This window comes from Rhinolophus ferrumequinum, chromosome X (assembly GCF_004115265.2).
Source record: "Rhinolophus ferrumequinum isolate MPI-CBG mRhiFer1 chromosome X, mRhiFer1_v1.p, whole genome shotgun sequence".
Lineage (NCBI taxonomy): Eukaryota > Metazoa > Chordata > Mammalia > Chiroptera > Rhinolophidae > Rhinolophus > Rhinolophus ferrumequinum.
This window is the reverse complement of record NC_046284.1, coordinates 7,285,410-7,312,812: the sequence shown is the minus strand read 5'-3', so window position 1 is coordinate 7,312,812 and position 27,403 is coordinate 7,285,410. Positions and strand designations below refer to the sequence as shown.

Sequence of the window (27,403 nt, the reverse complement as noted above, 5' to 3'; positions counted from 1 at the left end):
CCCTGGCCTCATTGGGCTGGATCGCGCCGCGAGAGTTGATTGGCTGAGCCAACGCCAAGCCGAGCCAGTCGGGGTAGTGGAGGACCGTCGGGCGATCATCAGCTCAGGCGGGCGGGGAGAAAAGGGCGGCGAGCTGCGGGAGCTTGGCGGGTGCTGGCTGCGGGCGCGCTGAGGCCGGTCAGTGGGACATCTAGGGACAGGTAAGTGTCGCCTCCGAGCCCCTGGAGGCCGCCTTATGTAGGCAACTGGGCGGGAGGGCAAGGGGCTGGGTGGGGCGATCCGGGTCGGGGCTTTCTGCTCTGGCCTAAGACTGAGTTAGAGTCAGAGGGACTCAGAGGAGTCAGAGAAGATCATAACTTTACAGGTCACCTATGGAGAGCGCGGCGGCCCGCGCGGGTCGGTGGGAACTGCTCTGAGTTGTGTGTGTACGTCGGCTGTAGCAACAATGGGCGGCGGAGTGTGTCCGCGGTGGTGAGCGCCGGCTACTCACAGAGCGACTGAGACCCAGAAAAAGGAAAGGGACATGGCAAGCATTGTGGCACAGGTCCGGACAGCTGAAACTTAGAAGCTGAATCCAGCTGTGGCTCTTTGAGGGTGTCCCTTTGAGAGCATCCGCCCCCCAGACCACGTTCCAAGAGAGGATCATTTGAGTTCTCCCCTAGCTAAAAGCAGCCCAGGAAGGTGAATAGACTTTGAAGGGAGTGAAGGAGATACGAGTGAGCATGAGGGGGAGAGGTCATCAAAATGCTCTGACATCCAGTCAAAGGCGGAAAAGGAAGGGCATTCCAGGCCGAGATACCTTCATGAGCAAAGTAGCAGAGGAGTTTTGGAAGTGTGAGGCATGCTTGGAGAATTACAAGGGGGCGTGTGCAAGGGTTTGGGCTGAAATGGAGCTGCGGCAGTGGAGCTGCAGGCCCAGGTCCGCCCCGCCTAAGAGCGCTCTGTGGCTCTCAGCATTTACCTGCTTCCCCTCTGGGCAGTGGGGCAGTATTTAGGCAGGCAGGGGACACAGCATAAGTTTCTCAGGCCAAGAAAGGCCTGAGGTTTATTAGCATTCCTTAAATGAAAATGTTCACCGATCTTCTGCCCTTTGCCCTCTTCCCCTTCGAGCACGAACCAGGTCCCAAACCTTTTGGTTATATTTGATCCTTTCTTTTTCTGTTCCCTCCCCCATTAACCAGCCTCCAAGTTCTATCAGTTCTCCCCCTTATCTGCCATTTATTTTCTTTTCCACCTCTGTTGCTCCACTCCCAACTAGTTCAAGCTCAAGTTCTCCCCTTGGTCTGCAAGGCCTGGTATGACATGCCCCCACGTCTCCCCTGGCTCCTCCAGCCCCGGGACATTGGCTTCCTTGCTGGGCCTCAAATGCACAGGCAGACTCCTATCTTAGAACTTCTGCGCCGGCTGTGCCTTTTCTGCCTGCTTGGTCCACCTCTTTCCCTGCACCAGGTCCTTGCTCAGTGAGCCATCCTAAGCAGCCTATTTAGCACTGCAGCCCCCAGCACACCCAAGGCCCCCACCCACCTTGCTCTGCTTTTTCCCCCATAGTGCTTATCACCTTCTAACCTATGGTATATTTTACTTATTTGCTATGTTCTTTATTGTCCATCCAGTAGAAGGTAAGCTCAGTAAGGGCAGACATCTTTGTTTTGTTCACTGCTAGCACTCCAGGACCAGCAACAGTGATGGGCACATATTAGGTGCTCAGTAAATCTCAATTGAAAGACTGGTGAGTAGTCCCCCCGTTTCCTGCTTCTCACCTGTCTAGTCTTCCCTGCTTTGCCAGGTTAATCTTCCCAGTGAACAGCTCTGGCCAGGTCACCCCATGCTTTTAAACCTTCGGTGGCTTCCCATGACTACAGAGTAAAGTCCAGACTCAGCCTGGCATCCGAGCCGCCTGCCCTGTTTTGCCCGTTAGTCCTTCTAACATCGTGTCCCTCCACACCCTACTTCCCAGTCAGACTGCAGGTGGCAGCATGGCAGAGGAGAAGGAACCACCACAAGTTCTACCTTGGCCTATAGGAGCTGTGTGACTTTGGGCAAGTTGGTTGACCTCTCTGAGACTCTATTGAATGAGACCACTACTGTCTCCCTAACTAGATACTTTTTGGATCTTAATGGTATAATATGGTCATATGTACAAGGGCCTGACAGCAGGTTTTCAGGCAATATCAGTTCTCTTCTCTGATTTGTTCTTGTCATTCCACCTACCTGGAGGCTGGAGGCTTAGCCATGGCTAAAATCCCTTCACACTGCAGCCAGAGGGATATTTCTGATCTCTTCACTCACGCTGCTTACAACTTCCAGGGGCTCCCCATCTCCTCCTTGGGTAACTCCTTAACCTGACAAACAGCCCTGCGTGTTCCCCAACTTTGCTCCCAATCTTGCTTCACACTTGCCATGACACAGCTTGTCGTAGTTGCCAGACATGCTGGCTCTGTGCTCTGTCACCTCATCCTTCCCACCCCGGGCCATGGAATGTTTTCCGGGCACCCACCCTCTCCGCTTAACTCACTCCTCTGGGGCCTTGAGAGCTCAGTTCAGGGATCGCCTTCTGGGACAGGCTCCCTGACCTGGGTTTATCCTCAGCAGAGCTCAGGGGCACTTCTACAGTGCTCTGCTAGGTGTGTCTCCCACGCTAGGTGGCGAGCTCCCTGTGTTAACGCAGGTTCTGCTTGGCGGTGTCCGGCTTGTGGTGCCCTGTGAATGATGGAATGTAGGAATGAGCGAGCTGATACCCTGAGGCTCTTTCACAAGCTGCATCTCCGCTCTAACCCGTGGGGCTTGTTTGGGCCCCACAGCAGCTCTGAGGACGGCAGGAGAGATTACTGCTCTACAGATGAAGCCTCTTAGACCAGCCGCAGCAGCACAGTTCAACCCAGATTCCATTCCCGATTCTTTGCTGGCACTCCAGACGCTCACAGCCTAGTGGGCCAAGACAGATATGGGGGGAAAAAAGTATAATCCTGTGCGATGTGCTAGAATGGGAGCAGACACAGGTGCTAAGGAAGTAGCTAAGCTTTCCTGGAGGGGGGAGGTTTTACGGAGGTGACAGTGGAGCTAGGCCTTGAAGGATGAGAAAGGTCTTACCACAGAGAGGGGAGGGAACAGTATACGCTAAAGCTCACAGTCATGCTGATGGGTTTCTCCGTGGCCACCACAAATTCAAAGTCACTTGTCATACAAGCGAATAGACAAGCAGAGAGACAAATGATAGACAGAAACCTGCACATACCTCAGGTCTGTGAAAGACAAGGAGGGAACACTCGTCTTTCTCTCTCTGGTTTGAAATGGACAGACTATCCCTTCCTTTTGTCTCCGGGACTCAGTAATGTGGAACTTTTCCCAGCAGGAAGGAGGAGATTGGGTTCACTCGCTCCTCTCTTCATCGAATTCTGTTAGCGGCCCTCCTCTTTTTGCCCAGAAGTTGAGCGAGGCATTCGGATTTCACCAGTGGAAGGTGGTTCTCTTTTCCTAGATTCCTTTCCGCCTAAGACTTTGTCCCAGTGTGTGTAAGAGGGCATGCATTACTGGTTTTTAATGGATTCCAAGACCTACCGTCTTAAAGGAGAAAGACTTCAGGCTTCTGATTTGTGAACCTTAACAAGCCCAGTCCTTAGAACATTGCTCTTTGGGGTCTTATTTTTCCATCCAGAGCTGTTCTTCTAAGTGTATGCGTGGTAAAATAGACAGAACTGAAAATTGGCCATTTTAGCCATTTTCAAGTGTATAGTTCAGTGGCATTAAGTTGATTCACAGTGTTGTGCGACCATCACCACTGTCCATCTCCGGAACTCTTTTCATCTTGTAGAACTGAAACTCTATAGCTACTAAGCAGTCACTCCCCGATTCCCCCCGCCACTGGCACCCACCATGCTGCTTTCTGTCTGTGAATTTGAGTACTCATTGTACAGTATTTGTTCTTTTGTGTCTGGCTTGTCCACTTAGCATAATCTTCCCAAGGTTCTCGTGTCCCATAGCGTCATGTCCTTAAGGTTCATCCGTGTTGTGGCGTGCATCAGAATTTGTCCTTTTTTGAACTTTTTATTGTATTGCATTGTATTGCATTTTGTTGTGGTGAGAACAATGAACATGAGACCTACCCTTTTAACAAATGTATCAGTGTACAAGACAGTCCTTCTGTCTGCAGGTACAATGTTGTGCGGCAGACCTCTAGAGCTTATTCATCTTGCATAACTGAAACTTTCCACCTATTGATTAGTAACTCCCCATTTCCCCTTTGCCCAAGCCCTGGTAACCAGCATTCTTTGACTCTATGACTTTAACTCTTTTAATATTAGGTAGGTGCAAAAGTAATTGCGGTTTAAAAGGTTAAAAATAATTGCAAAAATCACAATTACTTTTACACCAACCTAATATATAAGTTACAGATACATATATGTATATATATAGTACTTCATATAAGTAAAATCATACAGTAAATATCTTTCTGTGACTGGCTTTTTTCACTTAGCACAATGTCCTCAAAGTTCACCCATGTTGTCACATACTGTAGAATTTCCTTCTTGTTTATGGCTGAATAGGATGCCACTGCATGTATACACTACGTTTTCTCCATCCAATCATCTGTCCATGATATTGAGGTTGTTTCCATCTTAGCCATCGTGAACAATCTGCAGTGAGCTTAGGAGTCCTCAGACGTCTTCACGAAACTGGTTTCAATGCTGTTGGGTATATTCCCAGAAGTGGAATTGCTGGATCATATGGTAGTTCAATTTTTAATTTTTTGAGGAACCTCCACACTGTTTCCCATAGCGGCTGCACCATTTCACATTCCCACCGGCAGTATACAAAGGTTCCAGTTTCTCCACATCCTCATCAACACTTGTTATTTTCTGGTTTCTGATAATAGCCACCCCAGTGGGTGTGAGGTGGTATCTCACTGTGGTTTTGATTTTCATTTCTCTAATGATTAGTGATCGTGAGCATCTTTTCATGTGCTCACTGGCCATCTGTAAAGTCCATCTTTTCTGGAGAAAAGTCCATCTATTCATTCAGAGCTATTCTTGGTGTTTATTTTAACCTGAGTGTATATTACATGGGAATTTAGGTGTGGGGGGGGTTGCAAGTAGGATCTGACTCATTCCTCAGGCTAGTCCTGGGTACCCCAGCTCCTAGAAACAGCTAAAGTATCACCAAAATCCTTACCTGGCTCATAGTATTTACAAACTTTAATTTGTATATAATTTGAGACAACAGAGATGTGCTTTTGTTTGGGTTTTCACAAGAGGCTGGTTTGCTGAGAATTGCATGAGCCTTGTTTGAATGGTATGGATCCATGGGGGCAGGACGGATTTCTTCTTTCACCTCCCAGATCCGCCCCTAGAGATGGAGGGAGCACAGGCTTTGGGTGGGCTATGGAATTGGTAGCTGTGCTATTTGGATTTCGGGACTATGGAGAATACTTGTGTTGATCTCCTGGGGCTGCTGCAACAAATGACTACACACTGCGGGCTTAAAACAACAGACATTTCATGCTGAGATACCATGGTGAATAAGATGGAACTAACACGCTGCTAGGCCTTGGTGCAAGGGCCCAAACGCTGGTTCCCCAGCTGATACACGTTGAGACAAATGAGTCAAAGCTCCCCAGCCACATCTGTTTACGGTGCACGGGTAACAGGGCCCCCAGCCCACACAAAGAGGATTATGGGATAAAAAGAGGGATAGGATAGGCATAGAACGGCTGGTTAACTTATACATTCTGGAAAGGCCTATAAAAAGTGAAGTGTTTGAAATCTATTTTCCACGTAATTTTCGTTATGATTTCAGAAATATATTTTCCCAAAATGGCCCCATCAGAGACTGAGGATCCTAACATCTGTTTCAAGGTCATTTTAGCCACCCACAAAATCAGTTCCTACAGGGACACATGACCATGACCGTGTGTGTGTCACTCAAGGTGTGGAATCGGACGGGATTAGTCAGAGTGTTGGAGACCCCAGTGCTGGCTGCCTGCCTGCCCCCTCCTCACCGAAGAGTGTTCTGTGAATCTAGTGTTTTGTGAGCAGTTTGACTGTTTGCCTTGTCAAGGATTTCGCTGTCTCCAGATGTTAGGGGATCCATGATAAACTGTTCTCCTGTTGGGTGTCATTGTGGGGCTTTGTCAGTTGGTGGGCTTCACGAATGTCTCCCGAGGTTTACGATGGCCCCAGACACTCCGGGCTCTTCCATGCGTGGTCAGGATGGCTTTAATTTCACCAAGAAGGAGAGCTCCATCTTCTGTTACACTCTGTCCCTCCCAGTATCCCAGGCCCTGGTATCTTGGTATTGAGCACCTAGTTCATTTTATTGGTGGGAAAACTGAGCTGCAGCAAAGAGACATAACTTGAGCGGATTTACACAGTTTGTCATCCGGCCAGGACTGGACCCCAGGGCTCCCTAGGTCTGTGCATTTTCCCACTGCACTGCCGCAGTCTACTGATCAACACAAGAGAAAGCGAGAGCAACTGAAGCACGCGAGTGCCATGGGGAAAGCTACGATGCCAAGATGTTCTTTTTGTTGTAACTAATGACTGAGGTTATTTAACTGGCCTCCCATTGTGCCTCCAGTCCAAGTACACGGTGAGATATGGGCCCAATTTTGGCCTTTTCTAAGACAGCAGCCTGCGTCACACAAATGGTAGCTGAGGGCTCCATCCAAGGGCCACAGCTAAAGTTCAGCTCTGTGAAAACTCGACAGGGGGTTGGCATTCACAGCAAACACTAACAGCTAAAGCATGTTTTGCTTTTTACAACATGAATATCTATCTCTAAATATGTCTTTAAGAAGAGAAGGCTCGATCGCTACAGGACCATATTTGGAGCTGAAATGGAACAAGCAGTTGGCAAGCCAATGAGAGGCCAGGTCACAGCGACACATTTGACAGAAGACATTCCAAAAGTAAGTACCGACACAAAAAAGGTTAGCCAAAACCAGGTAAGGGGCAAATTGAGCACATACATACCAGGAAGCCACTGATAGTTAGCTGTGGGTTAAAACTATATGCGGTGAGTGCCATGGGAAAAGCTACGATGCTAAAGATGTTCTTTTATTATACTCGGTACATTTATTAAATCAATTAATGTTGAGTATTGTTTTTTTATATAAAATTTATGTCTCTACTTATTGCTGTGTAACAATGTCAGAACACAGTGGTTTAAAACAACACCCATTTCTTTGTTCAGCTGGGCCCAGCTGGGAGGTCCGTGGCTGGTCTCCCCTGGGCTCACTCTCACAGCTGCAGTCATGGGGACCCCCGCATGTGTATGTTCCAGGTGGCCTCACACACCCGGCAGTAACTGCCGCTGTCAGCTGGGTGCCTCAGTTTGCCTTCATATGGCCTAGACAGGCTAGATTGGGCTTCTGGGTGGAATGGTAGAAGCCTTCCTCAGGGGCCACAAGGGCAGTACCAAGGCCTCCTAAGGTCTAGCGTCTGGAATATTTAAAGGGACTTTAAGGGATTGTCAGGCCTCCTAGAGATTTTTCGATCCACTTTTAATGAATGCTAACACTTCAGAAATGTAATCATACCAAGGGAAATGATGCTAAAGGCACAGAGCCATCTCCAGATGTCCAGTGGACTCCAGTAAAAATGTCATCCCAGGTGGGACAGCAGGGTGGCAGGGGTGGACCTGTAGAAGGCTTTGGTACCCCTTCAGTCTCCTGCATATCTCAATTGTGTAGGCATTTAAGGAATAAGTAGGGGAGTTGTTCGTTTGTTTGGTTTTCATCGGGAACAGAATTCTTTTAAGATCTTTAGCTTCCACACCCCACTTTTGATTCACTATACTTGAGCTTAGGAAAAAGGGGGGTTTGTCATCTTAAGGAAGTCCAGATGTGGTTTTAGAAAGACCCCAGGGAGGAGGTCCTCGCTTGGGGACACTTGTAGCCAGCTTATTCAGCACGCAGCAGTCGCAATTTTGCATTGACTCCCTGGAGTGAGAATATTTAAGTGCCTGCCCGTGGCGCTCTGGTTTTCCATTATCCCCAGTGACCACAGTTGGCATTTGGTCAAGAAAGTGGTGCAGAAGCTAAGATGTAAAGACCAGAGCTCTCCCAGATTCGTCAGCCTCCTCAGAGCTCGGAGAAGGGAAAGCACCCATCCCCATTGCAGTCCCGCCAGGACATCCCATCAGACTGCAACAGTCTTGGATAAGCTGAGGCCGCAGGGGTTAGGCGACGAGCCCAAAGTCACCCAGCCCAGCCCCCTAGAGTCGGGAGAAAAAGGGCCTGACTCTCCTGCAAGTATGGACGCTGTGCTTTCTTCTTTCTGATGTTTGAAGTGCACGCTGTCAGTTGCGTGGGTGGTGTTTTGTTTTTGGTGTTTGTTTGTGTTGTCTTATAAATGCCCAGGGGTCAGCTATCAGAAGCAAGAAGATGTCACTTTGGGGGTTTTTTGTTGTTGTTGTTGCTGGTTTGTTTGCTTGTTTTTTAGATTGTCCAATTTTGATCATAGGTGGTTTAGTTTCTTTCAGCGATGCCTCCTTTTCCTTTCACTGAACATGCAGCGGGTATCAGGTCATCCCCTGTAGCCAGACTTTCTCAGTCTCATTTGCTCTCTCTTCCGTCCTGACTGAGCCCAGAAGAGAAGGTTGCCACTGGTGAGAGAACACCAGAATTGTCTAAAACTTCCAGCTGGCTCAAGAAATGTTAAACAAACAGACATGGACATGCCATCGCAGTGGCTCATGACATGTGAGTCCAGACTCCTTTTAGGTTCCAGCTCTCACCACACCTGTGCCCCCTGCCATCCCTCTCTCCACAGGCCAAGAAGTGCACAGTGATTGGAGGCTCTGGGTTCCTGGGACAGCACATGGTGGAGCAGTTGCTGGCAAAAGGCTATACCGTCAATGTATTCGATATACGCCAGGGATTCAACAATCCCCGGGTGCAGTTCTTTCTGGGCGACCTCTGCAGCCAACAGGTAACGGATCACCCAGCCTTACCGATTTCCCACAGGCCACCAAAGGGAAACCAGTGGACTTCCCCTGCTCAGAGGCCAGCCAAATTGTTGTTTCAAAAAACATTGCTTTTTATTTTGAAAAAAATTAAAGATAGAGAAAAGAATTTAACACACGCCCACATTCTTACCACTCAGAATGAATAACTATCATTTCTGTCACTACTACTCCACTCTGCCGTGGCAGTGCAAAAGCAGCCTGGTCAAATGGGTGTGGCTGTGTGCTAATAAAACTTTATTTACAAACGAAGTTGTCTATGGGCTGCAGAGTGCCGTCTGCTACTCCAGAACATATACCCAAAAGTGCACTTGCTGGGTTTCTCTTATTTTTTTTTATTGAGACATAATTCACATTCTATAAGCTTCACGTTTTAAAAGTGCATAATTCAGTGGTTGTTAGTACATCCACAAAGTTGTGCAACTGTCACCACTATCTAATTCCAGAACATTTCCACCACTTCGAAAGAAAACCCCGGGCCCGTTAGCAGTTGCTCCCCATTTCTTCTCCTACCCTCCCAGTCCCTGGCACGTACCCATCCCCTGTCTCTGTGGGTGTGCCTATTCTGAACATTTCATAGAAGTGTAATCATACAGCGTCGGTCCTTTTCTGACTAGCTCCTTTCACTGAACATAATGTCTTCAATCTTTACCCGTGTCATAAGAGTATCAATATTTTGAATTTTATTAGATGTTGCCAAATGGCTCCAGAGAACTGCTGTGTCGATTTTTTCCATTCCCACTGGCAGCGTGGGATTCGATCCCCATGGCTCCATGTCCTTGCCAACACTTGGTACAGTTAGACTTCTTGGTGTTGCCGTCTGGCGATGCTTAGAGTCACCTGTCCTCCCTGTTCGGGGGGCCAAGCTTCTGTGTGAAATGCCTTCAGCGACCTTCGCCCGTCTGTCTTTGGGCTGTCTGTGTTTTCCTCATGGGTCTGTAATTCCTTTCTCTTTGGGATGCCTGTCCTTGGCGTGTTGTATATATCGCGGGTGGCTTCCCTTAGTCACTGGGCTCTTCTTGGGTTTGGCCTCATTTACCAGTTTCATTTGATTTTTAAGGGCATGGCTTTTCCTGCAGCCCTGTCCACGTCCGGGCTGTCTTGTTTCCCACACCACGCACACCTCGGGGCCTGAGATGGGGTAGAGGTCTTTCTTGTTGGTCATTGCTGCTTCCGTCACTCTGCCCTCAGCTCTGTCCAACTTTGCAGATGACACCAGCAGACTGTCCCCAGCCCAGCCTCCTTTCTTGTGGCACTCATCCACAGCCCCCACTCCCTTTCCCAGGTGACCGCATCTCACTCCGGAGTGATTTCCGCTCCTGGCCAAGGCAGGCTCCTCTCACTGTCGGTGTGTTGAGTATTCACACAGATGACCCTGCCAGTAGTCTCGCCTCGCATCTCCTTGGGCTCCTCTCACCCACCCATCCTGGCCTCCACGCCTGTCGTCATTCCCGAGCCCCTGGCCTTGTCATCACCAGTAAATGTGTCTTCTCTGTGATCTCACTCACAGGCACTCTACACTGAGCGCCACCTCCGTCTGACCTCCACTGGACCAATGATTGGACCCCACCAGACATTCGGCTGTTTGCCACTTCCTCATCCCATTCGTGTCCTCACTGCCTTTGATTCCACGGCTGACTTGTTCTCTTGCATAATCCTCACCCCTCTGGCCCCTTTCTTCTTGTTGTATGTATCAGTCAGGGTTCTCCAGAGAGACGTGTGTGTGTGTCTAGAGAGAGAGGGAAGGAGGGAGGGAGAGAGAATGAGATCATCACTGTATGCTCAAATCAATTGGTAGAAGGTTGCTGGGGAGGAAGATATTCAGTCTCAAATGGTTACCCCAAAAATTACTTTTGAATTACAGAGAGGGAAAGGGGCCTTTTTGATGGCCAGAATCTGGCAACCATCACCTTAACCAAGTGATCGAAATCAACATGCCAAAAGTGTTAAGCCTGTATCTAATTATAAGGAAACAGACGAATCCAAATTGAGGGACACTCTAAAATAACTGACTTGAAAAGTGGCAGTGTTACAACAAAAGACAAAAAAGAAAAGATGGGGAGATTATTCCATCAAAGAGATGGAAGAGAGATGATCCATGATTGGATCCTGGATCCAAATATCAAAACAGCTACAAAGGACATTACTGAGACATTGGGGAAATGTGGATATAGACTGATTGGATAAGAGTGTCTGTGTCTGATCTGTTCCATTTCTGCCTATGATTGTTTTGTGCTTATTTAGGAGGATGGCTTAGTTCTTAGGAGTTACCCGGTGAAGAGTTCAGAGGCAAAGTGGCATGATGTGTTGACTTGACTCTCTAATGGTTTCAGAAAAAAAAAATCATATGTCTGTGTATCTACATAGAGAGAATTGTCACAAAATGTTAATAATCAGTGATTATTAGGCATGTTATTCATGGGTGTCTTTCTTTTGGTGATGTTAGCATCTATTGATGATCATTCCTAGATCTCATTACTTAATTAACGTTTTGCCAAATGGAAACATGCTGTCATCCTCTCTTTGTTTCTTACCTCAAATCTTTGTACCTTATGCAGATTAAACGCGTGACTCTTTCCCTTTAGTTACCAGTTTGCAGAAAGAATTCTTATTCTCACTGGTGATCAAATTCTCCCTTTGGCCAGTGGGAGCCTCTGTAAGTTGGCTCTTACGTCCTTGTAGCAGGACCCCAGGAGCCTTGGCTAGCTTCCTTACTTTCTGGTATGACAAGGTGTTCCTGGCTCATCTCGTCTATTTCCTGCCCCAGATCTGCAATCAGCCATTGCTCTGGGGGAGCTCTGGTTCCTCTTAGCAGTAAATTAAATACACCTGTTTTCAATCCCGTTCAGGTTGCTGTTTTATGTCTCGTTTCACAGAAAGGAACACTCCTGTGTATTGGCTGTTTACACGGTCTTTCATGGTTTAGGACTTTTTCATATGATTCATAATTTGTGTCTATGAGCTCATCTTCCCCAGGAGTCTTACCCACAGGTTCCCTGAATCGTGCCCCACCCCATGGGGCACAGTGGCACAGATGTCCCCACTGGCTGGATCCCCCAGGCTTCTCATACCCCCAACTAGTTTTTATTGGGGCCTCGTTAATGAGGAGGGGGCGATTACAGGCACATGTGCTTCTGTACTATTTGAATCTTTCACAGTGAGAATGTATTTCCGTGTTCACTGTAGAATTGGAAAAGGGAAGGAAGGACACGTGTGCGCCGCAGATGGCAGAGGGGGAGTGTGAGGAGGCCGTCGGCTGGTGTAAGGCGGGAGTGACTCGTTGTGTCTTTGTTTGCTTTCCCAGGACCTGTACCCCGCGCTGAAAGGCGTAAGCACAGTGTTCCACTGTGCATCACCCCCTCCGTCCAGCAACAACAAGGAACTCTTTTACAGAGTCAACTACATTGGCGCCAAGAACGTCATTAAGACTTGCAAAGAGGCTGGGGTTCAGGTAAGGGAAAGGCCCGAGTGAGGGCTGTCGCGCATTTCTAAACGTGTGTGGGCCAGGGTTCTTGCTCTCCTCCTGGGCCTAGCCAGGCTTGCTTCCGAAAGTGTTGGGAAGATCCTAGAAATCAAGCCCTGGAGTGGCTGGGCCGATAGGTGTTGTAATGTTTGAACTGCATCGGAATAGACCTTCTGAGGACCTTAAAGCTTATGTCTTTGGTTAAAGAGCTACAAAATGTAGGTATTGCTTATAGCTTTTATTGTGATTATAATATACATACGTACGTGCACGTGTGTGTGTGTGTGTAGGTAAAATAAAAGTTACCATCTGAACCATTTTTAAGTATGCAGTTTGGCGGCATTAAGGACATTCACACTGCTGTACAGCCGTCCCCTCCATCCGTCTCCTGAACTTTTTCATCTTCCCAAACTGAAATCTGTCCCCATCAAACAACAGCTCTCTCTTCTGCCTCCCTCCACCCTGGCACCTACTCTTTTACTCTGTCTCTATGAATCTGACTCCTCCAGGGACTTCATATAAATGGAATCACACCGTATTTGTCCCTCTGTGGCTGGCTTACTTCACTTAGCATCGTGTCCTCAAGGTCCATCCATGTTGTGGCACGTGTCAGGATTTCCTTCCTCTTTCAGGCTGAGTAACATTCCATTGTATGGATGGACCACATTTTGTTTCTCCATTAATCCGTCAATGCACACTTGGATCGTTTCCACCTTTTGGCTACTGTGAATCATGCTGTTGTGAACATGCTGTGCAAATAACTGCTCCTGTCTCTGCTTTCATTTCTTTGGCGTAAATACCCAGAAGTGGAATTCCTGGACCATACAGTAATTCTATGTTTAGCCTTTAAGGAACTACCATACTATTTGCTTCTCTTTTCAAAGAAAATCTATTTACTTTTACCCAATACAAACCTGTTATAACACAGACCCAAGGGGATATGGATATCCACCATGTCGTAGCTTGTTGCAATGCTGTCAATCCTGGTTCTCTGGATCACCTTTAAGGGGCACCACCCAATGGACAGAACAGCTCCCTGTCGGCCAAGCTCCCCACACTCACAGAGATGACATATGCCTCAGAAGCTGTGTAAACGACAGAAAAGACTGCAGTGAGTAGGGGTTCTCTCCCAGGCATCCTGGTGCCGTCGGCCCCCTACACCACCAGCCGGCCCGGCAAGACCAGGAACTCTTCTGAGCTCGCGCCTTGGGAGGAATCAGTTATACCCATAGTGACCCCTTACACTTGGAAAATGCCAAGAAACTTCACCCTGCAAGTGTCAACCTCATTTGCTCCTCATTAGGTAACCAGGAGCTACTAATGTGACTTAACGGGAGGAAACAGCTTTGGAGGGCTGAGTGCTGTCTCTTTGCTAGGAAGTGAAAGAGGTGGGATTCAAATTAGACCCTCCAGTGCCAAAGCCAGACTCCTTAGTCTCCCTGCTTGTCTAACGGAGCGCTGCGAAGCGTGCTGCTGCTGCTGGTTTTAAACGGAATATCCCAGGCATCCAAAAAAGATTTGAGAGTCATATAGCAGCCATGCACTCTTCACAGCATTTGCCAAACACTGTTACTGGTAGAGGTGAAGCCTGTGCGTACCCACCCTCGATGCCATTCCTGTCCTTGCCCACCCATGGGGAACCACTGTTGTGAATTTGGGTTTACCATTTATTTGCTCCAGGTGCAATCAATATACGGTATTGGTTTGCATGTTATAAGACTTTATTAAAAGATACCTTATTGAGAAGATCTTCTTGTAACTTGTTCTTTTTTCCCTCAACGTTACGTTCTTGAGATTTATCCATGTTGATAGATGTAGCTCCGGTATTCACTGAAGGGGCAGAATTGCATAGTAGGTAACAGGGTAGGAAAGGATTTTTTGTGTTGTATTTAGGGAACGTTTCACAGCACTGAGATCGAAAGATTGTGTAATGTGGTGGCTTTTTTCGTCAAAGGTTTAAAGTGTTACTTCCTACATTTAAAGCTTTCATCCATCAGGAATTTATGTTTGTTTACGGTTTGAGGTAGAAACTGCGTGTTTTGTTGTTCAGCACCATTTCTTGTGTGATCCATTCTGTCCCCACTGCCATCGGCCCATCTAGCACACCTCACGTGTTGGTGCCCAGCATGGGTCCGTGCCCATCTCTCTATTCCGCTCCGTTGGCCTCTGTCTGTGCCCAGGGCACTGCGCTCTGCCATAATTCAGCAAGCCTCAGAATGAATCTCAGTGTCCGATGGGACAAGTCACCCCCAACCATGTTCTTTAGAATTCGCTTGGCTGTCCTTAGCCCTTTGCTCGTCCATATACATTTTAGGATCAGCTCGTCGAGTTCACTGAGAAAGCCTGTTGGAATTGTTATTGTAATTGCATCAGACTTAAAGGTCATTCGGGAAAGAACTGACATCTTTCCAGTATTGAGTCTTCCTATCCATAAACACAAAAGCTCTCTGTTTAGCTCTCTGACGCCTTTCAGTAGGGTTTTACACTTTGCTTCATAATGGTTTTGCACATCTTTAGTCAAATTTATTCCTATGTACCTCATTTCTGGTGATTGAAATATCTTTTATATCATATTTTCAAGTTGTAACACATAGGAACACAGTTAGTTTTTGGGTATTGATGTTGTACTCAGCAGCTTTGCTGAACTCTAATATTTTCTGGATATTCATAGTGTTTTCTGTGTACACATTTCCAATATCTGTGAATGGTGAGAGTTTTGTTTCTTTTCAATTCACTATACCTCGTTTGTCCTATCCTACCGAGCTGGCTAATACTCCAGGGCAGTGTTGAATAAAAGTGATAAAGATATGATTTGAGGTAATGATGTTCGGTGTGGGATGAGCTGCTCTTAACCAGAGGGCTGGGAGCTGGGGACCCTTGTAAGAGAGCATCTCCCTTTTGAATAGTATTTCTCAAGTGGGCGTGTGCATGCGTGTGCGTGCGTGTGTGTGCGTGTGCTGACAGGCCAAGTCTGGTGTCAGAATCACCGGGGCCTTTTTCAGATAGATCTCTCCCTCGAAGTTTGTGGGCTATCCTTCCCCCATGGACAATCACTCCCATAGTTAGATACCGTGAATAATGGAAGTCTGTTCTATCCCTCAGTGGTGATAGGAGAGGAAAGAAATGTGAAATCAGTGTTTTAGAATGCAATACCATAATGTGTCTTTACATTTTCTTTTTTCGGTTACAGTTGACATTCAATATTATTTATATTAGTCTCAGGTGTACAGCATAGTGGTTAGACACTTATATAATTCACAAAGAAGTGATGCCCGCAATTACTCAGGTACCCACCTGGCACTACACGTCGTTGTTGCAACATTACTGACTATATTCCCTATGCTGTACTTTACATCCCCCTGACTGTTTTGTAAGTACCAATTTGTGCTTCTTTATCCCTTCCCCTTGTTCACCGATCCCCCGCCATACTCCTCCCCTCTGCCAACCATCAGTTTGATCTCTGTATCTATGAGTCTGTTTCTGTTTTGTTTGTTCGACCATAATGTGTCTTGAATCCACATTGTTGGAAAAGATGGTAACCTTTGGATTATTTTAAGGCCTGAAAAGCGAAGGCATTGCCATAAATCATTTGCACAGTGCCTTGCACGTGAGCGTCGTGAACAGGTGCCATTTGATTCTTTCATACATGACTGTTGGAGTGTTTAAACAGTGCTCATTCCCGACTTGTTTTTTTTTTTTCCCGATCTTCCTTTCTCCTCTGCCAGAAACTCATTTTAACCAGCAGCGCTAGTGTCGTCTTTGAGGGCGTTGACATCAAGAATGGAACCGAGGACCTCCCTTACGCCATGAAACCCATTGATTACTACACGGAGACGAAGATCTTACAGGAGAGAGTACGTACCTGTGAACTGGTTGAGTGAGTGAACATCTAAAGGGCTTAGATTCTTAAGAAAAATGTTTGTGAACATATGAAGTTAGTTCCCTGAGGCCCAAGTACCTAACTTGGGAAGGAAAACTTGTGGGTGAGGTTCTGTTTTAAATATCATAACAGAATAGCTTGATGTAGCCAGACACTGCTCTGACTCTTTTACAGGAACTGCCTCATTTAAACTTCACAATGACCCCATAAAGTGGGTACTATTATCGTCACCAGATTATGGATGAGGACAGTGGATGTCCGGATTCAGAACCATCCTGAGACCATGCAGCTAGTAGGTGGCTGAATCAAGGCAGTTTAGCCCCAGAGCCCTTGAACTCGCACCGTGCAAGGTTACTCGGTTGCTATAGAACTCAGAAATCAGGGAATTTATGAGGATCCAAAGCGTGCAGGCAGAACTCGGCCTTAACACACAAGGAGTGTGTTTTCATTTGAAACACCTTCCTAGTGGCACTCATGGCCCCCCTCCCTTTTTTGATTAAACAAAGGAAGGGTCTTGCTTGATTTTAAGGAAAAGTACTTTTCCGCTTGGTAAACCAGCTTCGCTTGGGAGCACCTGGTTTTAGCAGAAGCCTGGGTTGAGTAACGGGCATGAAGCCTTCCGACTCCTGGGCTCCAGGGACCCTGACAGCAGCCAGCTCCGGGATTAATGTCCAGGGAGGACATGACCCTGAGGACAGCCGCCACTCAAGGCTGTGCGTGCTCACTGGCCACAGATGGCTCGCCTTAGCTGGGTAGCTGTAGGCTTACCTCTCCCACTGAGGGTTCTTTCACAGCCAGTGCGTCTCATACCAGAGCTTAGCACCGAATCGGCATGAGTCCCCTCCCAGCACTGCCTGAGAGCCAGCTGCCTGTTTGCTATTACTCCAGCTCAGAAAGTTCCAGAAGAACTCGTCTGCAGGGAGACACGAGATCCTCCCCAATCCAGGGGGTGGAGGCCCGGCCTTTTGCAAGCTGGAGTCCTGTCTCTGCCACCCTCCTCCTTGGAGCACAGAGAGCCTCATAGTTCTGCCCCTGCTTGGACGCAACCCACAAAGCACTGAAGCCTCTCCAAGGTGCCTGGGCCTCCCAGCCGTGGCTCAGACCTTTGGTGTCCCACTTGCATGGGCTTTGGGTACTCAACTAAAAATAAGCAAAGCCTGTCAAGGCCTCCTGCAGCAACCTCCCCCTGGAGCCTCCTGTCAGCCATTGTTGGCACACAACTCTCTGTTGGCTTTCAGACCTCCTGATATCAAAAACGGAATGTGGTGTTGATCTAAGACCTCTTCACCTCTCCTCTTTTTAGTAACAGAGATGAGCCTCGGTGGAGGGTATTTGAAGGCTTATTTAGTCATTTCCCCCAGTGCCATACGGGACCAGGGGCCTGGCAGGAAGAGGAGCAGCTGTGGGAATCTGTTGCTAGACCGCTTCTCCACTGTTGGGTAGCTCCAAAGGTTATCCACTCAGTCAAGAAGGAACTTAAACTCGCTGGGACCCAGACATGCACAAACATTTTGCCACCGTAGAGTAGAAATCCTAGGTGAGGTGCTATGACATCTCTACTCATGAAGCGTACACTTACTGCAGCAGTTGGCGTGGGCCATCTTGTTGAATCAGCACACAGCCCCATCAAGCGAGGCCCTGTCATGCTCCCCATTTTTACCATTAACGGAACAAATCATGGAGGAAGTTTTGTTACTTTTGAGGCAAAACCTGTTCCTCTGTACTTTAAGCCCTTAAGTTCTGGTTTGTCCACTGAGCCGCACAGAGCACAGCTTTTTTCTCTTCCTGACGGTGGATGACCGAATAGCAGCTGCTACTTCTTGAACACTTACTAGGTACCAGGCACTGCTCTGAGGACTTCACCTGTGTTGGCTGCCCTGTTTCTCCCAGCCCCTTCACCTTCTCAGTCTCTTCTTCCTGGCCCTCTTGGGTTCACCAGAGTCCCTTCCAGTGACGTGGTATTCAGAACTGACCAGAACAGCCCAAGACTAGTGGAAACGTGCAGTTGGCACATGGAGCTTAAGGCAAGAGCCCCTTTGGTGGTGGCAGCCTCGTGGGAGGCTGGGCTCACAGCTAAGTCGCTCACTGGAACCCTCAGATCTTTTCCATAAATTGCTGCCAAGGCTCGTCTTCCCCTGGCTGCATTTGTGCATTTTAGTCTGGAACCCAAACCCAGGCTTTCTGTTTGATCTTACTGCTTTTGACCCAGCTTTCTCTCCTGTGTTTTCCGATTTGGGTGGTGAGGGTGGATGGGACAGGTAAGTAGCCAGAATTATACCAGTTGCTGATGCAGGTCTTCAGCCCAAGGCAGTGGGTGCCATCTGTGTCGCCTGTGGGAGGTGCTGCTTACTTGGTGTGCCACCATGGACACGCTCTTTCTGCTCTCCTACAGGAAGTTCTGATCGCCAACGATCCTGAGAGGAATTTCTTAACCATCGCCATCCGCCCCCATGGCATTTTCGGCCCAAGGGACCCCCAGCTGGTCCCCATCCTCATCGAAGCAGCCAGGAAAGGCAAGATGAAGTTTATAATTGGGTAAGTCGGCCAAGGTTGCTCTTCTCTGTGACCCTCTGACCCCGCTGTAACAGGAATCAGACACTTTCAGCTCTCTTCTTCTGTGGCCTTCTCTACTGCTGTCTGTGTTCATTTCCTAGGGCTGCCACAGCAAATGACCACACACTGGGGGGGGGCTTAAAACAACAGAAATGAGTTCTTCCACTTCTGGAGGCCAGAAGTCCAACGTCCAGTTGTAGACAGGGTTGGTTCCTTCAGGAGACTGAGGGCCAGTCTCTTCCAGGCCTCTCTTCCAGTTTATGATGGTGGCCGGCAGCCCTTGGTGTCCCTTGGCTTGTGGATGCATCACTGCAGTCCCTGCCTCCGTCCTCACCCTCACCTGACCTATTCTCTGTGTGTCTGTGTCCAACATGTCCCTCGTCTTGTAAGGACAGCAGCCATTGGACGTAGGGCCCACTCCACGCCAACATGACCTCATCTAATCTTGATTACATCTGCAGAGACCCTATTTCCAATTAAGGTCACATCCACAAATGCCAGGGGGCCGTGAATTTGGGGAGGACACTCCTCAACCCAGTACACCCTCTCGGGCATGCTGGGAAAATATTTGTGCCCCTGTTTGAAAATTGAGGAAGCAGGCTTAGAGGGGAAGAGTGGTCCATGGTCAAGGGCCAGGCCCTCGTCTTTCCTTGAATCTATGAAGGCAGGTGGAGGCATTAGCATTCATCCTGGAGGAAAGTGCAGGTGGAAGGGCCTCTGCAGGTGGCGACAGTGTGGCTGTCTCCCCAGTACATTTGCTTTTCCTTCCTTCCTTCCCTTTTCTCCCTGTGTCTTACTGCCTTGCCTCCCTGCCTCCCACTCGGCTGCCCTGTCTTACTGCTTTCAGGGATTATACAGAAACGTGTGAGGCCAGAGCAAGGCTTTAGCTCAGAATGTCCTGTAAGGAGTTCAGAGCTGCTGGCCAAATTGGAGCTCAGAACAAATAACACCAGTGTTGGCCACGCTGGGATGGGGCAGGCAGGGCACCGGGCTTTCAGATTCATTGGTTGCCCCTGAGGACCCCAGAAGCCCTGGCCCCCTGTACATCCTTGGCTGTTACGATGTCCAGGTGTGCCGGGGCTGGCATTGCCAAAGCAGGTAGCAGTCGTTGTGTGGGTGGCAGTCTTTCAAATGCTAACACTAACACTCGGGAGCAGCCCTGGGTCCACGTGCAGGGGCTCCACTGGGCATGCAGCTGAGTGCTGCCAGCCCAATGCAACCACTCCTGTATACCTGCAGAAATGGGGAGAACTTGGTGGACTTCACCTTCGTGGAGAACGTGGTGCACGGACACATTCTGGCTGCTGAGCAACTCTCCCAAGACACGGCCTTGGGTGGGAAGGTAAGGCGCCTGCCTCTCCGGGCTGGGCAGCGGCTGGCTCGCCACATCCTGCCCCTGCACATTTGCCTGTCTTCACATTTCTTCTTCCTGGGATTGGATTCACTGGCATATTGCCACCGCAGTCCTGGATCCTGGCGGACCTGCTTTAGGATCCCATTGGACCAAAGTTGAGTCCCTCTGGTGGGGAGTGTGGTGTCATGGCAATGCCACATCACACAGGGCAGCCCACATCTGGAGGAATGAGCTGGGACTGAACAGATTCAGGACCTGGTTCTCTGTGAATGTGACCTGGCTGCCCGCCATGGACCTGGCTACTCCAGGGAGGGTCCTTCATACGTTGGGCGGGTGCTTGCTACTCACCCTTTCTCCAGAAGTCTCTTTTTTCCCCCATTGCCCTGCCGTGCTCACGCCTCTGACCCCTCCGGAGGAGCAGATATATCTGAGTCTCCTGGCCTTTGGCAGCCAGTAGGCCGGGTGGGCATGTGGGGGAGGTGAGCGCTCAGGCAGAGACGGGAGAAAATGTATGGGCCCCTCGTCCTTTCCTCCCACTCCAAGGGCCCCCGTCTTCCTTGTTTTTCACTCCTGCCTTTGGAATCCCTCCCTATTTGTGCCTCATGTTTTCCTCCTGGACCTCTGCCATGGTCCCACTCATATAATTTAGGGTGGGTATGGCTTTTGGTTTAGACCAAACACAGCACATTTGAGAAATGTAATATGACCCCTTCATTGCATCTGAAGATGAGTTTGACCACGATTAACACAATTACTAAATTAAGTTAACAAATGTACCTTCCCGAGTGCAATCTAAGCTTCACTTAAAACCCTGACATATAGATAAAACTTTCATTACCCTCCCTCTCTACCCCTAAACCTGCCCATTGCTGCAAATCGAAAGATGGTCTCTACAGTGGCTGACACTTGTGGATTAGAAATGCTGCGATCTGCGTGGGCTTAATATCTGCCTTACATTTGAGGTGCCCTGCAAAGGGGTTGGGGCACACAGGCAGGGAGTAACCACTGGTTTCCCAAAACACTGGTCCTGGGCTGAGCCAGCAGCCGTGGCCAAGCTCCGAGTTCCGAGCGTGGCCTGCTCGTCCCTCCAGCTGGGGAACGGTCTCTAACTTCTCGTTCTCTCTCCAGGCATTCCACATCACCAACGACGAACCCATCCCTTTCTGGATGTTCCTGTCCCGCATCCTGACAGGCCTCAATTACGAGGCCCCCAAGTACCACATCCCCTACTGGGTGGCCTACTACCTGGCCCTCCTGCTGTCCTTCCTGGTCATGGTGATCACTCCTGTCATCCAGCTCCACCCCACGTTCACACCGATGCGGGTCGCGCTCGCTGGCACGTTTCACTACTACAGCTGCGAGAAAGCCAAAAAGCTCATGGGTTACCAGCCATTGGTCACCATGGACGATGCCGTGGAAAGAACGGTGCAGAGCTTCCACCACCTGCGGAGAGTCAAGTGAGACCCCGGAGACTGGGCCCTCTCGCCGTGTCTCCCCACCTAGAGCTCTCTGTGGACCAATAAACTATCCTCCTTCAAGTGAGTTTCTTCTGAGCTTGGGTCCTTACGGCCAGTTAGATGGGAGCACAAGCAGCCCTTCTGTGACCGCAAGGGGGGAGAAAACAGCAGACATTTCTCTTTGTAGGATCGGATTTGGACTTCTTATACCAGGCAGCTTCAAACACATGTTTTGTGTTCTCTTTCTACCATCCCCCCTCTCCCCTGGGTTCCTTGTCATCCCAGTGTCATCCTTGTACATAATCGAGGGGAGAAACAACCCCTTTGCTAGTTGACGATGGGGAATTAGATTTATTTCCATGCAAACCAGTACTAGAGTAGAAGCCACAGACTGTTCAAGGAGCCACGTATTAAAAAAATCCTAGAAGAAAAACAGGAGTTAAAAACACATGGTGAGACTTCAAGTGTACGTTTCAAATAGACAGTTTTAGACAGTTTAGAGCAAACACTTTTAAAAAGCTTAAACAACAGTGCCCCCCACACCCCAGTCCCTGGTTCTTTCCGTCCTTACATGCTTCCAAGTTCTCCCTCAGACCCCCCTGCAGTACCTGCCTACACTGTGTTTTCATAAAACATTCTGTCTTGGATACATTTCTCTTTATCAACACAGCCATTGTTCTCAGTGGCACAGTGGCGGTCTGTGCCAGAGGCATGCGATTTCTGCTCTTTAGCTCCTCACCTAACATAGGACATCTGGCACCTTGACAGTGAGCCATCGGAAAGGTGGGACAGAAGGGAGCCTCCTTTATCTGCTCGAAGTGACGGCAGAAACTCCACCAGCTGGTGCAGCAAGGGCGCCTTCACGCTCACAGAATCCTTCTAGCCAATTTCCAGAAGGCCTAGCACAAGTGGTGATTCGGTGTCCTCTATTTTCTGGTGCTGTTCTGCTTACAGGATCTGGTCTCTCCTTAGGCTAATTGACATGTAATTTTAAAGCCTTTAGTTTTCTTCTGTGCCTTTGACCAAGAATGGGGAGGCTCCTGGGTAGACGAATAAAGTGAAGACATTGGACACACCATTCAGTTTGTGTGATATGACCATGACCCCCCCACTGCGGGGAGACTGTTACACTGGTGGTGTAATGGGAATATCAACAGAAATAAGAAATGGTCTTTGTCTTAAGGCACTTAGAATAGAGGACTTAAAAGTACATCCACGAGTCCCTGTAATACCAGGCAGGAAATGATACACACGTTTGAGCCAAGTGGCGTACGTTCAGAGGAAGGAGACATGGCTTCCAGCCAAGAGTGTCAAAAAAGCCTCCATGGAGGAGGTGACAGCATTGGGTTGGACCTTGAAGGATGCAGAGGGTCAGTAGGGGCAGGCTCCTAGGTGGCATTTGAGGCTAAAAGGTCAGGTACACAGTCAATGGCGTGTCATAGTTCCATTAGCAGTGTGTTGTCTTTCTCAGATTCAGTGAAGTACAGAAGTGACCGGCCTGGCTTGGGGTGGGGTGGGGGGTGGGTGTGGAGCCGTGGGAGGTCGGTGACGCTGACGAGGTGTGCAGGGCTGCAGATGCCAAGGCGGCTGAACTTGATCCTATAGTCGGGTTTGAAACCACTCGTAGTTTAAGCCATAGAGGACAAAAATCAAGAAACTCATTCCGGCCACTGTGCCTGGAGCCTGGGAGACCAGCTAGGAAGTGACAAAAATGAGCCCCTATGCAGCCGTGGAAATAGAAATGAAGCCTTAGTGGAAGCACCTGGAAAGGAGTCAGAAGCTTGCTGCCTGATTGCCTAAGGGGGTGAGAGGGAGGGAGGAAGCCAGGGCCCAACACAGGACTCCGCTTTCAGAGCTGCCAGGAGGAGGGTCCTCCGCGTGGAAGACTGAGGCTGGCAGACCTCACTGAGGAGCACCAAGGGCCAAAGTGCCCTCAGCTTTGCCCTCCCAGCTTTCTTGAGAAAATGCTAGCAGTTGCCTTGACCAAAGATGCCCCTCGTCGAACTCCGGACTGTACGTTTCCACATGTTTGTTGGGCGCTCCCCAGACTTCAGTGAATAAAACACAGCCTGCAGCTGACATTCTAGTGGGGCCATGCAAATCAATACATAATTGGAAACTTGAAAATTCTGAAAAGGAAACGTGTGGGCTGATATCGGAGCTAGAGCAGGCTGCGAATGAACCTAGCCCAGTTGGATATGGGGCAGAACAGCTACCAGAGGCTTCCCAAGGAAGCAGTGTCCATGCAGATCAGAAAGGTGAGACAGTTCATTAGGTGGTTGGGTGGGGCGGTCCTCCAGACAGACGCTGGGCCCCAAGTGAGCAGAGGGCCACCCATCCTATCCTACCTTGCTCTGCACTGCAATTCTGACTTGAACCTATGTCACTCTCCCCGACTTGTTTGGAGAAAGTCTGACCTCCACACCTCTTGGGAGCTTGTTAGAACAGGGGCCCCACCCCACACCTGCTGAACTGCGTCCCTGGGGGTGGGACTGGCACCTTGTTCACAGGCCCCACCAAGTCCCTCGGCCACCCCACCCTGTCCTTTTCCTGATGGCCAAGAGCCTTGCAGCACACCTCCCTAAAATGACTCCCTGCAGATCCACCCCAGGCCTGTGCCTCTCCTATGGCACATCCATCTGTAGAATCAGAGTGGAGGGAAGGGGACCGCTGAAAGTCCATGCCCAGTTCTGCACGTCCATTGGGGAGATCTCTCATTTCAGTCCCTCCTCCCTCCCCATCAGGGCTGACCTAGTTCAGCTCCTGGCCCCATCCGCACCTGGGTCAGGTGTACTGGGACAGCCGAGCTGATCTGTCTGCCTCCGATCAAGCTCTATGCACATCCAGGGCATCCTTCCTCAAAAGACCTACATCCTGCATCTCCTCTACCAGAAACACTCAGTGGGGCCTGGTTTTCTCCTGAACACATTCCATGAACAGTCCATCAATGCCTGTGTCACCTTTCCAGCTTCTTGCACTGGGCTTCACACCTGCTGTGCTCCAGCCAAACCACTCACGCCTTATCTTACATCCCCTTGCTCTGGTTGTCCCAGCTTCCTACAATGTACTCTCCCCAGTATGTCCCCAGGTCCAGAAGGGCCAGCTGCCTTTCCTCCCAAAAAGCCTACCTTAATCCTCCCAATAGGAAACTGTCTGTTCTCTGGGCTCCCAGCCTGGGGGTCTTGATTTTTGCCTCATTTACTATGGGTCAGACAATTAAGTTCCCAAAGTCATCCTAGAAAAAGTGCTACGTACCTCATTGCTGAATATCACTACGGTCACCTTCAAAGTACTCCCCTTGGGAAGCTATGCACTGACACCAGCACCTAGTCCACCCTTCAAAGCAATTTTGGAACTCTTTTTCTGGAATGGCTGTCAGAGCTGTCATCGTATTACCCTTGATGTCCCAAATGTCATCAAAATGTCTTCCTTTCAGTATTTCCTTTATCTTTGGGTAAAGAAAGAAGTCACTGGGAGCCAGATCAGGTGAGTAGGGAGGGTGTTCCAATACAGTGATTTGTTTCTGGCTAAAAACTCCCTCACAGACAGTGCCGTGTGAGCTGGTGCATTGTCGTGATGCAAGAGCCATGAATTGTTGGCGAAACGTTCAGGTCGTCTCACTTTTTCACACAGCCTTTTCAGCACTTCCCAATAGTAAACTTGGTTAGCTGTTTGTCCAGTTGGTACAAATTCATACTGAAGAATCCCTCTGATATCAAAAAAGGTTAGCAACATCATCGTAACAAGTTCGCCAACGTAATTGTCAGACCTCGTATATATTCTCTCTGTGTGCTTTCTCCTACCCCCCATCAGGTCAGGAGCCCTTTGAGGACAGAGCCAACTAGTGTCCCCACAGCACAGAGTGGGAAAACACAGGTACCCACCTGCCTGGCCTGGAATCTTAGAGTAACAGTGGCAACAAAAGGAAACAACCCAAGGACTGGGGGGCGGAGCAGCCCGCAGGACTGGTCTGAGCAGAGGTTCTGGGCCTGTTATTCACGTGTGGGGTCAGGAGGTCTGTGAGCCACACAAATTGGATGCAGCCTTTGGGGCCTCTATGAGTGTGTATCATTTGGCAGGAAAGGGCACGTACCGTGTTTTCCCAACAATAAGACCTAGCCGGACAATCAGCTCTAATGCATCTTTTGGAGCAAAGATTAATATAAGACCTGGTCTTATTTTACTATAATATAAGACCAGGTCTTCTCTAACATAATATAATATAAGATTGGGTCTTAATTTTTGTTCCGAAAGATGCATTAGAGCTGATTGTCCGGCTAGGTCTTATTTTCGGGGAAACACGGTAGCTGTCATCTGCTTTTCAAACATGACAGGCGCAATACAAAACTCGAGACAGTGGGGTGGGGACCAGGAGCTGTGGGGAAGCCCGGTTTGGAGAGAGGGGCCAGGAGAGACAAGCTGAGGGGCAGAAGCCAGAGTGAGGCCCCCAGGCCTTACCAGCATTGTTCCCCGACTAGGGTTTGCCTGTGACCAGCTATGCCGTCAGTGGAGTCCATCACTCCGAAACGGAATGACGGAAACTAAGGAGGAGGCTGGCTCGGCAGACAGGACAGGAATGGTTGAGGCCTCAGGCACAGCCCTCCAAGCTCTGGTGTGCATTTCTATCCACTGACAAGAGGTGTTGGACTTCCTGTCTCTTTGGTGTGTGAGATAGCCCTTGCTGGCAGAAAGTTCTCCCTTCCGCTGAACTGAAATACCTCTTCTGTGACTGCCCTTGCCCTCCGTCCCTCATCCAACTCCAGCAAGCCAGCTCATAAGCACTTCTTGTGCTTCTGCTGGGCCTGCAACCTCCTCTTCATTCAGACCTTAGCTTCAACATCGCGTTCTCCTCACAGCTTTCTCTCACGAAGGTCTCTCTCTTCTGGCTTCCTGCAAAGCCCGATCGCCGTCAAAGCACTTCCTTGGTCCTATGGTAATCATGGGCTTACCTGTCCAGATCTCACACGAGCCACTACGCGCCTCAGAGGCCAGGGGCTTTTGATTAATTTCTGTCCCCGAAGCCTGCTCCTGGGAAAGTGCCCAGTAAGTGTAAGGAGACTGTAAGGGTTTTTAGAGGACAAAGCCACCAACTCCCACATTGACCAGCTGGGGGAGCCCCAGAGAGAAGAAGCCACAGCCAAGGGCACTCAGGCAGTTAGCAGAGCCAGGACTAGACCCTGGGCTCCTGGTCCCCCAGGCAGTGCACCCCACATTCCCCATTTGATTCATGCAGCCTAATGCACCAAAGATTTCCACGTGGGGACGAAGGGACGTGCACTGTGACCTGAGGCTCTCCAACGTGGACGGCTTAAAGAGCACAGATAGTAAAGAATAGAAAGAAAAGAGGCAAGCTGGGAGATACTACAAGCTTCCCTCACCAGCACTTCCCAGTTGTTGATCATGGAAGACTCCAAATGATGGCGGGCCCAAATCAGAGCCCTTTGTCGGATCTGCCTCTCACCCACTCGGCCCCAGGAGGTTTGTTCGCATTAGCTCCTTTGGCCCAGAGAACCTTTCTAGAGTGAACTGGGTAGGGAGAAAAGGAGAGAAGAGGGTGAGGGCCCCTCTGCCTTTGTCCTGTACTGCAGCCTGTCTCCCAGCAACTCTTGCGAGATGCCTTCTCTAGCAGGATCTGGAAGACACACACCACTGGCTTTGTTCTCCTTGGGGGTGGGGGGGCGGGGACTATCAATTCAGAAAATATTAAGTGAGCACCTACTAAGTCCAAAAAGGCA

General features: G+C 49.2%; 1 protein-coding gene across 2 annotated transcripts; it reads left to right on the top strand.

The window, feature by feature from the left end:
• The first annotated feature begins 58 nt into the window (after positions 1-58).
• Positions 59-21,753, top strand: NSDHL (NAD(P) dependent steroid dehydrogenase-like). 2 transcript variants are annotated; one of them, XM_033119955.1, is made up of 8 exons: positions 59-200; positions 6,791-6,904; positions 8,769-8,927; positions 12,266-12,412; positions 16,150-16,278; positions 18,697-18,839; positions 20,097-20,199; positions 21,340-21,753. In XM_033119955.1, the coding sequence occupies exons 2-8, from the start codon at positions 6,833-6,835 to the stop codon at positions 21,670-21,672; spliced, it is 1,086 nt and encodes a 361-aa protein (XP_032975846.1). In that variant the 5' UTR covers positions 59-200; positions 6,791-6,832; the 3' UTR covers positions 21,673-21,753. The 2 variants fall into 2 exon arrangements, with proteins under 2 accessions (XP_032975846.1, XP_032975856.1); XM_033119965.1 differs by having other exon boundaries at positions 65-200; positions 6,794-6,904.
• The last annotated feature ends 5,650 nt before the right edge of the window (positions 21,754-27,403 follow it).